This window comes from Amphiura filiformis, chromosome 1 (genome assembly GCF_039555335.1).
Source record: "Amphiura filiformis chromosome 1, Afil_fr2py, whole genome shotgun sequence".
Taxonomy (NCBI): domain Eukaryota; kingdom Metazoa; phylum Echinodermata; class Ophiuroidea; order Amphilepidida; family Amphiuridae; genus Amphiura; species Amphiura filiformis.
The window spans coordinates 74372615-74390474 of record NC_092628.1 but is presented as its reverse complement, the minus strand read 5'-3'; the positions used below and the strand labels follow the sequence as shown (position 1 = coordinate 74390474).

The following is a 17860-nucleotide window of genomic DNA, read 5'->3' as shown; positions in this document are numbered from 1 at the left end:
TGTGTGTATCAAACCCACAAAAGCAAGCTCATTATGTTTTTTTGTTCAATCACATAAATGATGTGCTTCCCTGAACGATAGAGTTGGTTCACTCACTGCACACGCTACATTTAGATATGAACATTCATGGATTACATGGCCCAACGTAAGCGCGACTGCTGTTTTAGATTATAAATAGGATATATTGACAATATTAAACTTTACTTTAAAACAGTTGAAGTGAAGATGAATTTCCTATAGATCAACGGATTCAGATCGTATGGTTCTTTGCCGAGACAAAGTCGGACAAACTCACTCAAGCAAAGTTTAAGGAACATTTTAATGTAAATTATGCACCCAGCTGAAATACAATACAGCAACTAGTGCAGAAATTCCTATGAACTGCATCTGTTCATGATCTATCTCGGGCAAAACGTGGAAGAACAAGAAGATCGGATAATCGGATGATTTGCATTGATTTTCGAAAAGCATTCGATACGATAAACAGAGATTTTATTTTATTTGCACTTGAGAAATTAAATTTTGGTATGCAATTGAAAAAATGGATAACCACTATGTTTAAGAACACTGTAAGTTGTATATATTACACAATGGTCATTTGTCAAATTTCTTCTTTCAAGAAGAAGGTTTAAGACAAGGTTGTAATTTATCTCCTTTATTATTTCTTATAGCGTCAGAAATTATGTCTAGTAAGATAAGACAAACAAATGATATACGGGGTATTGAATTACCCTTAAAGACTATGGGGAAGGTGAAGTTAAAATAACTCAATTTGCCGACGACACTACAATCTTTGTGAGGGATGAAAAGTCAATACATAGAGTTATAGAAATCCTTGACCGTTTTACAGAAATTTCAGGTCTACATCTTAATAAAACCAAAAGTGACGCAGTTTGGATTGGCGCAAGCAAAAGTTTGAAAAAGAAGGTCGGTGACATCAATTGGAAATTCGAACCAAATAACAGTGTCAAATTATTAGGAGTAGTAGTTAACCCATCAATTAATATTGAAGAGTTGTCTGCAAATTGGGAACCGAAAATGGTCTCAATAGAAAAGTCCATAAGAGCTTGGACAATGAGAAACCTATCAATGGTTGGTAAAATACTCATAGTAAAAAATTTGATGGCATCAAAATTTTCATATATAGGTTCAATAATAGACTTACCACAATGTTTTGTAAATAGAGTAAATAGTATGTTTTTTAAGTTTGTATGGGGAGGTTCGGAAAAGGTTAAAAGAACAACACTAGTAAACGAGTACGACAACGGTGGCCTAAAAATGTTCAATTTTAAAATATTTCTGGACTCATTAAAGTTGTTATGGATAAAAAAGTTGGCATCGTCAGAAATCAGCACGTGGAAAAATATTCCTTTATATATTATTAATAAAACCCAGTTAGGCGTACATATTTTTAAGTGCAACTGTAATTTTGAAAATATCAATGCAGTTGTAAGATATATAATAAATGAGATGCCCATGTTTTACCGAAATCTAATCAAGGTATGGTTGTCAACAAAAAGTACTCAAGACAAAAACCAAGTGCAAAACTGGGGAGATGAAGTTATTTGGAACAATATTTGTATAATTAGCAGAGGTAAGACATTTTATTACAAGGAATGGGCTAAAAGAGGTATAATATGTATTTCAGACTTGTATGATCAAAACGGTGTCTTTCATTCACTAGACGAAATCAAAAGTAGGTTTCCACAGCCAGCCAGTGTTTGTATACAATATTTAGCTCTAAAACAAGCAATTTTAAAGACATGCAAAAATAAACAGCAGAATGCTATTAACAAGGACATATACTTTTATGATGGAAAAACTTTTGTTGCATTAATGAATTGCACCACACAATTATATAGGAAAGCTATGTTATCAAAGATTTCGACTAAACCAATATGTCAAACCTTTTGGGAAAATAAATTCAAAAATATGAAATTCAATTGGAGCAAAATTTGGAAAAATATTATGGCAACAAAAGAACCTAGGCTAATGACATTGAATTGGAAAATAACCAGCAATATTTATGCAACAAAAGTCTTTCTTAACAAAATAGGAAAAGAACAAAGTAATGTATGTGAAATTTGTAACGAAGTAGATTATATTGAACACTTTTTTTTTTTTTTTAAAAAAAATAAAAAGATATGGAGCGAAGTGGACAAAATTATTTTGCAACACTACAATGTTAAAATTAAAACCACACAAGCAGATGTTATCTTTGGTTACTACCATGCAGGAAAATGTAATACTACAATCAATAAAATAATAAGTGTTAGTAAACTGTCAATTAGTAAATATCGTTACGGGAAATATACCGATTTGATCAGTCTATTACATTCTGAATTAAGAATCAGAAAGCTTATGTAGTAAAAAATTGTAGAAATTAGCAAAGTCAGAAATTAGTTAAGTGAGAACAAATGAGTTATGTAAATATATAATGTGATGAAATCAACGAAGCAAATAAAATAAAAGATAAAAAAAAAAAAAAAGAAGATCGGATACAATCATCGATGTCATACGAAGAACGGTGGCGAAAAGCCCAAGACGATCAGTACGTCGACTTTCAATGGAGAACAACGTACCGCGTACAACTGTTCATCGAATCCGCAGAAAAGATCTTAAGCAGTTTCCATATAAAATCCAGATAAAACACAAAATGAAGATTACGCATTGAAAACAAACAAACAATTAAACAAACATAGCAAAATTAAACAAAACAGATTTTATAACAATAACACGTTATATCGTGATATCACGTCTCAAATGACGAGACTTATTTTGCGTTTCCAAAAGTGGGTTTAACGGTACGGTAGATATCCGTTAATTTCATGCCAAAGGGTCATGATCACATAGGCAAGTTGGTTATCATAATATTTCTAAAAGAATTATCTACATCCTGTGCAATTTTTGAAACAACACCATTAACCCAACGCAAGTTATGGCAAGTTTACAATGTTAAGTTACTTTTGGGACACCCTGTATTTCTCATATTATACCTTTCTTTGTCCAGTTGAGAACTGAAATAATTTTGTTTTGCCCTCCTCAATAAGGAGTTTAACTTGTTACGATACATCTTATATCTACGTACATTCGCATCAGTAGGTTTGTGGATATGTTTTTAAACAACTTGTTCTTTCTACGAATACATTTTAGTAGAGAATATGTTATCCAAGATGCCCTAGGCATGTTATTTTTTGTATGAGATTTCTTAACTACTTTTTTTGGAATACATTCATCAAATATCGCTTTAAATGTATCAATAAACTTGATAAAGCTGATTTTCTAGTTATCCGAGTCGGTTTAGTTATACTAGGGTATAGAGAGTATGATGTTATAACATCTACAAACTCACCAGTTGGTTTATGAACATCATCATTGAGTAGGTTTATATTAAAATCACCCATTATATATAGGAGCTTATTTTCCTGACCTGTTATTTTACATAATACAGCATCAATATATTTATTAAAATCATCAATATTTTGGTCAGGTGGTCTATATACTACACCAACTACAATGTTTTGCGAATTACTTTTTTCAATTTCTATAAACAACGATTCAGTATACTTCAGCTGATTAAGATCATTAATATCATGTCTAACATTATAAGCAATATTCTCATCAACATACATAGAAACACCACCGCCTCTCTTGTCATTTCTATTACATAATTCAAGGTTGTATCCTGTTAGATGATAGTAGTCATGAGGCTTTTCTTTCAACCATGTTTCAACCAGCCCAATGATTTGAAAGTTGACATCGATTTCTGAGAGTAATTCCTTTAATGCATCAAAGTTTTTAGTCAGACTTCTTACATTACTACAAAGTAATGATAAATTGCTGCTTTTTATACCGGCTGTTTCTTTTAGGTTGTCTGTGGAAAAAATATTGTGTGTTACTATTACAATCATTTACTTCAAATGCATCATTATTATCAAGAGGATTATATTTCATGTTATCGAAATGGGATTTCATATATTCAGTATCAGCCGACATGTCCTCAAAACACCTATACAATTCAAGTTGGAATTCACGTTCATCAGTAAAATGATTAAAAGGCAGTGTCAAATTTTCATTACAGCTGGAGCAATGCCAATATTTTGTATAGTCATTGCTTCTGAATTCCTTTGCAGATAGGTCACTGCAACATTTGTGAACATATTTCTTACATAAATTGCAAATTAACTTTCTATGATATGGTATGCTTAGCCTGAGTCGCTCGGCCTATCTCGAACAAAATCACCATGCGAAAAACGAGAGGATTCGCTGTAATATCACGGCAATATAGGGATGATGACGATGTGGATCGTACCATAACATGACCGAAGTAGCGATACTTATTGGCGACATCGGCGCTGGAAGTAAATTCCCATTTTCTTTGCTTTGCCTTAGTTGTTCAGCTCAAAAATAAAAGTGGATATATCTGACAGTAAAAGCTAACATTTTATGGCAAAGATGGCTTTAACTAAAAATGCTGATAAGGTCTTGAATGTTTTGGCACGATGTGTGTTTAGGGGGATTGTACATTACATGTAGGTAAATGTAGATCCATGGGTGGGGGATAAATCCCCCGTATTTGACGAGAATGTGGTCCGTGTCATCATCCAACCAATGTTACACAAATGCGTAAGTTTTTGACCAAATTGACCTTATATTTCACTATTTTAGCTTTAAAATGGCAAATTATTCTAAGATCGAAAGAGGTTCATTCGTTCTGCTTCACGGATTTACACCAACCTCCCCAAATAGCAAAAAAGATATCTACACCACTGGTATCGGGGGGCCCTTGGGCAACGGGTCGTTGCCCAGAACTTTGAGAGCTTCAAATGTTTCGATTCCTGATGGTTCAATCAAAGACTCTGGAATCAAAAACCCATAGTTTCCTTCATCACGTAGCTCAACTATGTAGGAATAGCTTACGCGTAAGGTGGCATACCCGTAGTCTTCGCTGGCCCCAGCAGCTGGGTCTGAAATAAATAAATAAATAAATAAATAAATAAATAAATAAATAAATAAATAAATAAATAAATAAATTAATTAATTAATTAATAAATAAATTAATTAATTAATTAATAAATAAATAAATAAATAAATAAATTAATTAATTAATTAATTAATACGAAAATAAGTAACTAAATAAATAGACAGTAAATAAATAAATAAATAAATAAATAAATAAATAAATAAATAAATAAATAAATAAATAAATAAATAAATAACATAATAGGAGCATGATGATAAATCAAAATATAAACAGCAAAAGAATTAAGGTACCAATTATTTTCACCCCTGTATTTCGTAAACAAAGACAGATGTGTCATAATTAGAACCAGTAACATAATATCTGTTTCTTTTACTCGGATTTAAGACCTCATTCGTTGAAATCGGCCAAGAAACAAAGACCCGGTGATCCAGAATCTCAAGGACGATGCAAATTCTAAAGATGCAGATTGCACCAATGGATGCCCTATTGCAGGGCTGTCAACTTTTTGGAATTGCTTGGCGTGAGACAGAGGCGCACCATGATTTTGTACCATGATTATTTGAGCCATACGGCGTTCGATAATGTGAAAAGCGGGGGTGGGGGGGGTGGGGGTAGGAGCAACAAATTATTCATGACGATGCGTGAGATGTTACTCAGTTTCCAGCTTTTTGCGTGAGATTTACTACCTAGGCGTGAGATTATACTACCTTGGCGTGAGACCGTGAGAAAGTGACCCAATGCGTGTGACTCACGGTCAATGCGTGAGAGTTGACAGCCCTGCCTATTGATTTGTACACAACGCGTTCTTAGAACTATATCGCCGTGCTTTCCATGGGTTTTCGATCACCGTTTCTGTAATTCTCAATCGATTATAACAAAAGTCATTTATTTCTCAAATGATTAGATTTTCTCCAAACAAACAAATAACAGAGGCCATGATGGAACCCGTTTCCGGTCTGCAGTGGCCTTGTTCAAGGGCGCCTACACTCGCATTACAGAGACATAATTTACCAAACTAACGCCAGCTTTATTTGCCAATCTTTATCGAGTGACAGGCATGAAGTGTCATTGCCAATCAATACGCAATATCGTGTCTCACTTCTAGCTCGCAAACCAAGGGGTGTAACCTAAATCACGGACCACCCCATCCGTGACCGAGGAGTATCGTCTGCCATCTGGATGCCTGCCCGAACTGTTCGGAATCTCAGGATGCTTTCAGTTTAAGTCATGTCATCATGCAGTTATTGTTAACTACATGTATGTACACAGTACAGGGGCACTCACAATAGGCAATTGAACCCTACTGGTAGCGCTGTGTTGTAGATATAGGAGATATTATCACGTGGTAATAAATTTGCATTGGACAATAGATTACTATAATGGTTTGGTACTGCATATATCGGTTTAATCTTCACTAAGCGGATTTATGGCTGGAAAGGTCACGGTGAATTTGCCGTGGACATAACTGCACTATATATAGTGACCGCACCGCTTAGGTGTTTATCTCGGGTGAGGGGCAGGCAAACCACTCTTCAACTTCTCTCGCTAGAAGTAAGTTACAGAAGCCTCGAATAGACGGATTAAAACGGAAACGACCCCCGCCTGGTCGACGACTACGTGAAACGTACCTGACTTTACTAGAAGTGAACAGCTACGCTCTAACATAAGCTGTCCAATCTGTGCCATGAACTAAAGCCATCCATTATTGCTATCGTGGAATCCTTCTTATATGCTATTGTGAACGATGGTGCTGACTGTAACTATACCAGGATACTCCCTCAACTGTCGTAGAAATAGACAGACCTAGATCCAAACAAAGGAGGGATTTCTAACATAATACCTATAGATTAAATCTTTCGCTCTTCTCTAGTGTGCCTTTGTGGCTCAATTGGCTAGAGTGTCGCCGATTCGAATTTGGCCTGATGCACTGGGTTATTTTTTTTTCAATGTTTATGTATGCTGGCTGCTCTGGATAAAGATTACAATTTGTTCAAAGGAGGGATAGCCATCTATTGCCTGTCGGGTATCGCCATATTCAAAGGATATGGAGCTGATGTGATTCTCAGTAACAATGAAGTCACAGAAAATACACTTTGCTGCTGTCTACCTAGTGCTACCAGTGATATCATCAGCTATCTGAACTCCACTATCTTGTCAAAGCTGAAGTCAATGCACAATCAGTAGTTCTTCTTGGCGACTTCAATGTCCACCACATGGAATGGCTTTGCAGCAGTACAACAGATGCCGCTGGACGCCGCTCACTCGAGATGTGTAATGATCTTGGCCTGACACTATTTGTCAAAGAAACTACCCGGGAAGTCGAGATTCTTGACTTGGTCACCACTGATCTAGATTCCACCTGCAGAGTACATGCAAGACCAGGTACCTTCCTCTACAAAATGCACACCAGCTTGTACCTACCAGATCTTGTTTGTTTGTTTGTTTGTTTGTTTACCCGGGTTGATCCGTGAGGGACACATGCTAATCCATGGGAAATCCATGGATCGTTCCAAGGTCATACTAAATACCTCACAAGCCTGGATAGCCAGTGTGGGCTAATAAAATGCATGCTGGTCTAAATAGCTTTGATAAACAAAGCAAGAAATGGAAGAACATAGCAAGGAAAGGGAGAAAGAAGGGAAGGCCACTCCCAAACACAATTTTACTTTTAGCCCTTACTTCGTGAGAAAGGAAACTGGAATTCCACGCTCAAGCCCCGATGCAAAGGTTTGTAAAAGCACTGCTACCAAAGCCATTTGTATTCAGAAAAGCTTGTCCATGCCTTGCCATGCTCTCAAAGTAGCCGTTTCTAGAAGTTTGTCACCTTAAATGTTTACATAGGTAACGGGTGAGAATAGGAGGTCCATCCCTTTATTGACCTTGACATATTTTGCTAGGTAACATATGCAACAAATCATCCTAGGTGGTTCAAACTTCAAACAAATCGTATAGATCACTCGAAATATTACAGCCATATTTTGTCACATGGCTCACGCCATCTGTTTCTGATCGACCAGCATGCACTAGGGTGTAAAAATATTGCACGAATCTTCCAAAAGTCCTTCATGTTCTATAGTGAGAAAGTAACTTGTCAGCTTTTAGACAAACTTGTGTATCAAGAATAAATTTGCGACAAGGAATCAGTCATGAATTACGTAATTCGGCACTTTAAATACTTACACATGTCAGGTCCAGACATTCCGACAAAATATTCTGTTCCGTACGGCACTTTCAAAGCATCAGTTGCTTTTATAGCTAGAGCATGCTGTATATCGGATAAATATAAAAAAAAAAAAAAAAAAAATTAGCTCCGCAAATGACACTACGGTATGTTAGAATATTTGAAGTAAGAACCTTTTGAATGTTATACCTTTTATATAACTAGACATTTAAATGTTTTCTGACAACCTTTTCTAACTTTTTTGCGAATGGTGTCGAAAATGTTTTGTGTTCGGCTGGAGATATCAATCAATCAATCAAACGTGCAGAACCCTTTTTAAGGCCATATCAGGTTTATCACCTACCCCTTTATTTTTCAAAATTATGACCGTAATTGAGCATTCTTTTTCCGACAGAAATTATAATTGTTCAAAATTATGTTCAATCTTGGCTAACGTAATTAACCAACATTGACGCGTCTTTATACATGTATATAGAAAGTGTAAATGCGCTTCCAATAACAACTTCGGTAAACATTAAACATTAACGTTTACCTGTAAATCCTTATGTGGTTGCCTAATGTCCTTATCATGGGTGTAACCCCATGGATATAGCCAAAGCTGACTGTAGTTATGGAAGTCAATGAACAGTGCGATGTTGCCTGAGAATCGTTGGAGCCATTTATGTACTACAGAAGTCTCTCTTCCACTCAATGGTGCATCACCATAAAATGTCTCAGAGCAAGGATTTGGACTAGCTCCAATTCCTGCGTTGAAAAGATACATTAGTATATGGTTACAATTTACGCATGTATAAATGAAAAATGTTGGGAAATTGTCCAAAGTGGTCAAAAATTGTCAAAATAGTTACTCAAAGCAGATCTCATCTTCTCTGCTCAAAGTTATTCAAAGTTGCTTAAAACTTCCTCAAAATCGCGGTAAGTTCATAAACTTGCCTTGAAGTTTCTCAAAATCGCGTAAAGTTGGTCAAAGTTTCACAAAATTGCTTAACATTTTTTCAAAATTGCGTTAAGTTGCTGAAAAGAAGCTCAAAAGTTTTCAAGATTATTGCTTCACCCTGCGCGCAAGCTGCGTAAAGCGACTGTGGATTTCAGCTTTGGGGAACTTTACGTAACATTGTAAAATGTTGCAAAATTTCAGGCGTTTTTGGAGAATTTTGCCAACTTTGGGAAACTTCCCCTGTGACATGTGGCCTTGTATGGTAGCTGGGCAACTATTGTACTTGAGTGTATAGTGGTGTAGACAGGGGATGCTGTGATCCACTCCCGGGCTCCCCTATGGGCCATTGAAACATGGTGGGTCGTCTGTACACGGAGATCCTGGGAATAACCATAATAACTTAATAATTTTCATGCAATTTTAAATGCATGTATGGTTAATTTGTTAAATGTTTGTACTATTAAATTGTATTTTTTGCACGCTAATTGCGTCTTTACAGCTTTCAATCGGGAGCAACGACATCCGTTTGGCCATATCGAAAAACGAATTGTCAAACTTAGAGTTTGAGGTATTAGCTGATGTAAAGGCACGTGTACCGATTAGTGGCGTCCGTAGGTCCAAGGCCAGCAATGCAATATTTAACTTACTTTTGGCCAAAATAAATACATTAATTTCTCGATATTGTCGTTTTTTGAGCAGCATAACCGAGAGGCTCTGAATTTGCTCAGTGGAACTATATCGTAAATTATCCGCTATTTTTGGCTGTATAATTGACTTTAAATGTCTTCAGAATATGCAGGTACCCGCTGCATATAGAGTAAAGTCTGTTTAAACAACTTTGAGCCAATAACACCATAAACCAGCTTGTTAGTCTAATTAATTAATAGAAATTACAGAAACTACTTCATTATTTAATTGCTATATAATTGCTGTCAACCTTGTCTCTAAATAATCATGGATTTCAGTTTATAAATCAACATAAAAGGAAAAACAATCATGTCATCAAAATGTGTTGGACTCCTTCCAGTTTGTATGGCTCCGTGGGAGTCCTCTCGCTATTTCGAAGGTCCGCCATTCCGAAGATTCGCTATTCCGAAGGTTCGATTTTCCGAACGTGTAATTTTACCATTCGCTATTCCGAATGTAATTAAAGGTTCGCTATTCCGAGAAAACGGTTCTCTATTCCGAAGGTTCTCTACTCCGAAAATTCCCAAAACACAAACAGGTTCTCTATTCCGAAAACAGAAAGGTTCTCTATTCCGAATATTCAAATATGGGTTCTCTATTCCGAAAACGAATAAATGTTCTTTATTCCGAAACAAGTCACCGTGTTCTCTACTCCGAATATGAAAAAAGGTTCTCATTCCGAATATGTTATATGCAGTGGAATTCGTAACATCATGGCTAACCGAAAAACTTTACTTGGTTTCTTTTAGGGCCTTTTCCTCTGTCATCAAACACATCATTCTGTCAAGGCTAGCGCTAAAACTAGTACAAAGGCCCCAGAACCCATATGTGGTACACTAACGGGCCCTATCCGTACATTTATCCTTTGCCCATCTTGGCCCCAGAGGTCAAAGGTCACGGGCCGAGATTTCGGAATGGAGAACCTTTTTTTCATATTCGGAATAGAAAACCTTTTCTGTTTTCGGAATAGAGAACCTTCGTAATAGAGAACCTTTCTAATTTTCGGAATAGTGAACCTTCGGAATAGCGAACCTTCGGAATAGCGAACCTTCGGAATAACGAAGTTCGCCCGCTCCGTGTTCACATCTCCGCCAACCAAGGGACCTAATCAGCTTAATTAATCATAAAAGAAGTAAGCAATATTCTATAGACCTTAATCATGTTAATTCGGTATCGAACTAGAATGTAAGAAGGAGACTTTCCATTAAGACCAATAAATAACTTGTAAACCTAGTCATCTTCCTATTAAAACAGAACATTTAATTTTCTCAAGTAAAATGTCACAACTCCAACCATACTGCAGTTACTGTCCGTTTTCCTATACACAATACACAGTGCTCTCACCATTGACGCGTGACCCCTACAAATGATGTATGTTGGGAGAATGGACACTTGCCTAGTTAACATCACTGTGTGAAAAATAACCAGCCAATATTTTATTTATTCTCCAAAACTTCTAGCAAATATATTTCTCTAACATGACCTAAAATTACAGCTAGGTTAGATGTTCAGAAATGGTCGTACTTTTGTAAAATATGAGTGAGGGCAAGGCATAGCTAGCCAACTCCCCGTGTTATTTGAATGGAGATTTGACCGAAAATATTGGTATCGGACCGCTCACTTCTGAAGGATGCCACAAAAAAACCGGTAAAAGCTACATTTAAATTATTCTAAATAGGTTCTAGAAAATAAAGTTTTGTAACATGTCCTAAATTTTTAGCTAATTTAGGTGTTTGGAGAGGGTCGTACTTTTGTGTTTTAGGAAGGACATGTAAACGACAGATAACACCAAAAATATGAAGAAATTATTTCTAAACCGTGTTAAGTCAAAAATCATTATGTTGCTCATTTTCAAGAATGCTGGTTTACAAAAAAGCACGACATTGTCTGATTTCGTGAACAAAGCCACACATAACATTGTTTCCTTTCGTTTCCTTTATAATCGGTTACCCAACTGAAGCTATGAATACGAGCTTTATTGCGATCGCACATGAAAACAGTCACTTGTGCACAACCAGAGAAGATCCGATTTAATCAGTTGAGCTGTTTCAATGAGTGTTATCTTGGTTTAATAGCTTTTAATGGGGTTAAGTCCTGCAAAGGTCGAGATGAATTCTACTGTAGACATGACTGCATCATGCCTATTGTGGTACCCAAATTGAGATGCATGGCTATATCAAATAAGGTTTTATGGAATATTAGTTCCAGATATTGCACAAAAATTGAAAATCGAAACTAATTTGACACGTACCTCCCCATTTATAGGGGTAGTTTCTGTTCAAATCAGTTCCAACACAAGAAGGTAGAGAGAATGCCGGCTGGCGGTTCTTCCTCCACATGCGATCCTAAGTAAGTAGATAAAAATAGGTTTTTGAAATGAGACAAATCAGATATTGGTACCATGCCAGAAGAAAATGATGGTAAGGGAGTGTTCATAAATACTTTGGTGGGGTCAGAGAATTTGAAGCCGGCCATTAGGATGATTTTGCAAACGCATTGTACCTTTGTGCCGATTTGATTTGCTATTCATCGAGAGGTACCTTTTGTTCAGGACAAAAGGGTTCTGCGATTAAAGGCCCATTCAGTGATTTGCTCATCCGGACGATCGTAAATATCATCAAAATTCAGATTTTGGTACCTTTATCATTGTCATAGATGTGCTAACATAGCCTGCTAGTGGTTCAGCCGAAAGCCATGTATTTTAGACAAAATAGACATTTTACTTGAATCTGTAATTTATATACTTTTTTTGAATAATTTTTCATTTCAAAAATACCAAATTACATTTTGAATGACTTCACTTTTAAGCATTTTATGAACAATTTTAATTTTTACCCTTGCGCTGGGATCACTGAATGGGTCTTTAAAACTGACATGACAGCGTATTAACGCTTTATCAGACAGGCTACTGTCAATAAGAGATCAAAAGAAAGTCATGTGAAAGCGCACACTTGAGCGAGAGGTACCTTTTGTTCTCACCTTGCATCTTGCCATATGCTTTACTGAAATCAAGCAGCACATTACGTCAACAGATAACGCAATTCAATGTTTATAGCAAAACTATTATATACTTATATGGTACTATGCACTAGTGTGTGTCCTTCCTACACAAAAGTTAAATTTATTAATCCATTGCTGACCGAAAAGCGTTTGGTATTTGACCAATCAGGTAGCGGCGCTTTTCCCAACGCAACAAAAAAAATGCACTGTCTCATTGGCTAAAAAGTAATCGATATCGCTCAGCGAAGAAGTATATTCGGGGTTATGTTTGCAGACAAGACAAGATCTGCTCTTGTACGCTTGATTTTTGGTTTCTGAACAAAAGATAAACTTAAACTCAGAATTTGAAACGAGTGAGTATATAGGTAGACTATGGCATAGTCGAATTTTATTAAAAATATTTTATTATTAGTCATGATGAACCCATTTCGTTGAACTCAAAATTATACTGATGTTTATTAAAATTAAAGTATCCAATAGTAAAATGGTCATAAAGAATTAAGAATATCAGATAATTAGTGACAATAAAAGTAATTGAATGCAACATTATCGTGCATAATTATAATGGCTCACTTTAATACTGAACAATAATCTGATTTTGGAATCTACCAGTTTATTGATAGCAAACCACGAAAATCCTTGGGAAGCTAACATACAGAGGGAGTGCGGTGACTGAAAAGATCAGATACATATGTGAAAATCTATCAGTTGCACACAAATCAATATAAATCAGAGTTTTATGCTTAAATGTAATAGCCAGAGTATGCAAAATGGGCAAGTGGACTACGGAGAAGTCTAGTATATAGGAAACTGTTCACAATTATCTCCGCTCTCATCCGCACACACGTCAACAAAATCGGGAAAACTGGACGTGGCACGGATGCAGGATGACAATGTAAAGTTCGTAAAAGCGATTACTCACATTAGTCCATGAGTACGCATAACCATCTACGTTGAGGGATGGTACAATATACCAGTCATAGTTGTCTACCATGTCAGTCACTGCTGGATCGACACCGTAATTTGTTACTATCTGCAAGATATAAATCACAATAAAAACAGAGCACGAAATTATAGCAATCTTTGTGTTTTTCACCGACAAAAATGTTATTTTTGTACTTAGGCCTATATATAAACTGAACTGAACTGATTATCCCGCCGTACTTTATAATCGGTCACTGCGCATGGTATCTGTAATACGAGCTGCTACTAGTCTTCCAAGGTGCTTTGTGAGTTAGGCGAGATATTGTCCATCACTAAAATATCAAACTTAGCCGTGTAAGAAATCTTAGGCGTGTAAAATCTTAGGCGTCTAAGATTTCATTGGTCAATAATTGAATACGCTTAAGATGATTGGCTGTTTGGGATTTCTGGTCCTGTGATTTGTTGATCTACCGCAAAATTATTAGACGCCTAAGATTGCACCTTAGACGCCTAAGAATGCATCTTAGACGTCTAAGGTTAGGCGTATTATTTTAGGCGTATTTTGAAGGTATCCGCCATCTATAAACTTTCATGCTTATCGTCAAAGATTTCAGAACAAATTAAAAGGTTTATTTTTTTGGCATTTAATTCACATTAGTAAATAAATAATATGATAATTATTTCAAATTTATAACTTAAAATACCACTTCAAATACCCCATTGTTTAAACTTACCCATCACAAAAGCACCGACCAGATGGTTCATACAATACAATACAATTCAGTCACTCTTGCTACACAAAAACACGAAAGTGGCTCAAATTGTTTAAACAACTAAGTAAAATACATTACAATCAATAAGTAACATGTTTGACTAATACTGTTTTCTAAATTGTTTTCTAAACATCTTTGTTACAACCTGTGGTTTGATGTCGATAAATTATAGATAAAGCAAGAAAAATGCCTTCCATTATTGTGGTTTCAGTAGATAATGCATTCTACAGTGACTATTCGAAGACGAGTGAATATCAAAAATAAACAAGTGGCCTATGAAGTAGACTACCCCCGGACTAGCTCACCTCATTGGCCATATACATCATAGTTGCTGGAGAGATCCACTCACGTGCATGAATACCACCTTGTATATAAATTACGCGTTTACTTCCTCCAGAGCTGATCTGAAAAGAAAAAAATTAACAGCCATCTTGTTTGTAAAACTTTTCATAACATATAGAAAGGTTTCTATACAAAAACGATTCTCTTATAAACCATCATGCGCACAGTTTCCACCTCGATACACTTGAGCATACATTTTCGTCACACATTTTTTATGTCATTAAATGAAAAAGCCTCACACTTATATTGTCCATACTAGTGTCACTAGAATGAGCAATCAGCAATGGCCAATTCTCTTTAAATTGCAAATCTTGTGCAAAAAGTTATTTTCGCCTGTTTTGCCATACGGTTGTTAATTCAATGAACTATGACTTTGCTAAAGAGCGCTTACAAATTGATATGTTGTTGTGTCATTCCGCGCCGTAACTTGCCTGAATCGTCGCGTCGTTCTATGCCATTTTGTCGTATGAGCCATCCACAGATGGTAATTTAAAATTTATTCACATAAAATATGATATATCTCAAAATTGTTTACGAAAATTATAAATCCATAACAACAACAACATAATAATAATAATAATAATAATAATAATAATAATAATAATAATAATAATAATAATAATAATAATACTTTAACTTTTTTTTTTTTAATCACAGCAATCACAGTGGAATCGGTAGCATGCTAAAAAAACAAGAAAAACTTTACTTGTTTTCTTTTTTAGTTCGGGCTCTAATGCGGACCATACACGATAAATTTTATTGATTAATATTGGGGACCCCGGAGGCAGGAGTGGACACAAACTAACGTTTAACTCACGTTTTAGTGACGTTTCACCACTAAACTAGTAGCTTCATCAGACTGGCAACTCATCACATCTGACTGTTTCCTTTTATGGGTAGCAGGAGGCACCGTAGTGGGCGTGATGAGTTGGTCAAAGATGTTGTTGAGTGCGTAGGCACTCTCGTCCTTGTTTAGAATGTGACGTTCTTTTCTGCGGATCCAAATGGCTTTTTTGAGCTACCTGGTAGTCTTAGCAGCTTTAAGTCGAGTACCGAAGGGATGGCCAGTTTCACCAATATAGGAACTGGAGCAGTGACCGCAGACGATCTCGTAAATGGCCTCCGCTTTTGGTTGAGGGAGAAGTTTGTCCTTAACCCGTGATTTTTGAACACATGGGAGACTCGCTCAGAAGCGCCCTCTATGTAGGGGACCACGACCATGCCTTTTGTTTGCTCACTGTCATTTTTTTGCTTTGAGGTACATGTAGGTTTTGTCTTTACAGTCTTAGGAGTGGATCTGTCTTGTTGGACTTTCTTAATTGACCATTCTGGATAGCCGCAAGTGGTCAAAGCTTCGCGAATTTTATTCTCTTCTGTTTGTTTGTCCGCTTCCTCTGTTATCAACGCGTCACAGCGCTAACAACTCCCAGCTTTTGATGTAAAGGATGGTGGGAGGAGAACTGAAGATATTGGTCAGTGTGCGTTTTCTTACGGTAGATGCAGAGTTTCACAATGGTAGATTCTGTATCCACTCTTATCCCGGGACTCTTATATAGCTTTATATCTAGGGTCTTTGATATTGATCAATCAAATTGAACGTGTATGGGCGGCATTTGGCTCTGCTCAATTAACTAAATCGTCCAGAAAAACTTTTGACATTTTCGCGCATATCAAGCTTGAATCGACATTATTTTATGATTAGCAATTGCATTTTTCCTTTTTAGAAACAAAAGGGGTCATGGCGTACATGTGATATGCAGTAAAGGGTCTTGAAAAATGGTAGAGTTCAACATCCATGTCTACCATACTTTGATACCTTAGGGTGTTAGTATGATGTGACATTTAAAGATAAAGTACTTATTTTATGGTTAAGATCCAATCGAGTTACAAATGGGGTTTTTTTATATTTTATATATTATTTACTCAACGGTCAGTGCTACAACGTAAAGCCAGCAGTTAAGTTCTAAAAGCTTAGGAAATTTTCAAAATGGCTACCACAAAATGGTGTTGAATTAGATCCTATCTGAGATCTCATTGCTAGATATTAAATCCACTTAAACACTCAAAGTGTATGTATTTTAGGAAAATCGGATGCCACAACTCTATTATGGATTCGAGATCGATAAATGAATTTTGTGTATTAGAGTGAAGTTCCATTGACTTTATTTAATGTGATATTAGAGTGACCAGACTCAAAATCAAATGGGCCTTATTCAAAACTGAATTTGGTATGATGAAACACTGAAGCAGCCGGATACTCAACGTACCTTAATTGCTTTGATATCCCGACCTTCATGAGATTTCCCAATGTTAATTTCGGTGACAATGGAATAGTCGGTGGCCATATCTGTAACCCATTGACTGATCTGTGTATTTAAGCATCATTTGAGAAGTGTTGTATTAGCAAAAGGCTAGGAATTGTACAACGTCCACAAAAAATCGGGACAAAAACGAATACACGCATACAGAAAACACGCATACTGCAGACAGACATACTGACGGACACAATGATTATAGAGAGGCAAAGACACAGACAAACAGCATGCAGACACAGCCGCGGAGACATATCACTTTAGGTAGAACCTTTCTGGGTTGTGTCACTTAATATACAATACCATTTACACATCATTACATGTATTCACACATATGTGATGCGATCAAGCAAAATCAGTCGGAATTCGGAAATGATGAATTTTCAGTTTCTTATATGAGAGTAAAAACATTTACAGAGCTGCATTTTGCAGAAACCCCTATTTAAATTCAACAACAGTTCCAAAGATATGAGTAATTAAAGAGTTTCCAAAACAACAGGAAACAAAAGGAAATAATTCCTTTGTTTGGCTATATCTCAAAATCAATATTTCCGAGTTCCGACTGATTTTGCTTGATCGCATCACATGTAAACAACAACAACAGCAACAGAAACAAACACTCGCCCATTTATTTTATTCTGTCTACAGACGGCGACTTTACCAATATTTTAAGTACAAACTGGGCCGTTTTTGCACTGGTCGCTACTCCGGCTCGTCTAA

The 17860-nt window shown here is 36.2% G+C and overlaps 1 protein-coding gene across 2 annotated transcripts in view; it reads right to left on the bottom strand.

Annotated features, from left to right (window-relative positions):
• LOC140153217 (carboxypeptidase B-like) overlaps window positions 1-17860 on the bottom strand; it is a 102159-nt gene that overhangs the window by 78710 nt on the left and 5589 nt on the right. The window contains exons 4-10 of one of the 2 annotated variants that reach the window (XM_072175905.1): window positions 17096-17194; window positions 14792-14890; window positions 13712-13822; window positions 12041-12134; window positions 8698-8909; window positions 8165-8249; window positions 4282-4967 (exon numbers count right to left, since the gene is read on the bottom strand). In XM_072175905.1, coding sequence (XP_072032006.1) covers window positions 4762-4967; window positions 8165-8249; window positions 8698-8909; window positions 12041-12134; window positions 13712-13822; window positions 14792-14890; window positions 17096-17194 — 906 coding nt within the window. In that variant the 3' untranslated portion in view covers window positions 4282-4761. Of the gene's footprint in view, window positions 1-4281; window positions 4968-8164; window positions 8250-8697; window positions 8910-12040; window positions 12135-13711; window positions 13823-14791; window positions 14891-17095; window positions 17195-17860 lie in introns of those variants that run through there. The other variant, XM_072175913.1, reaches the window with a different exon arrangement.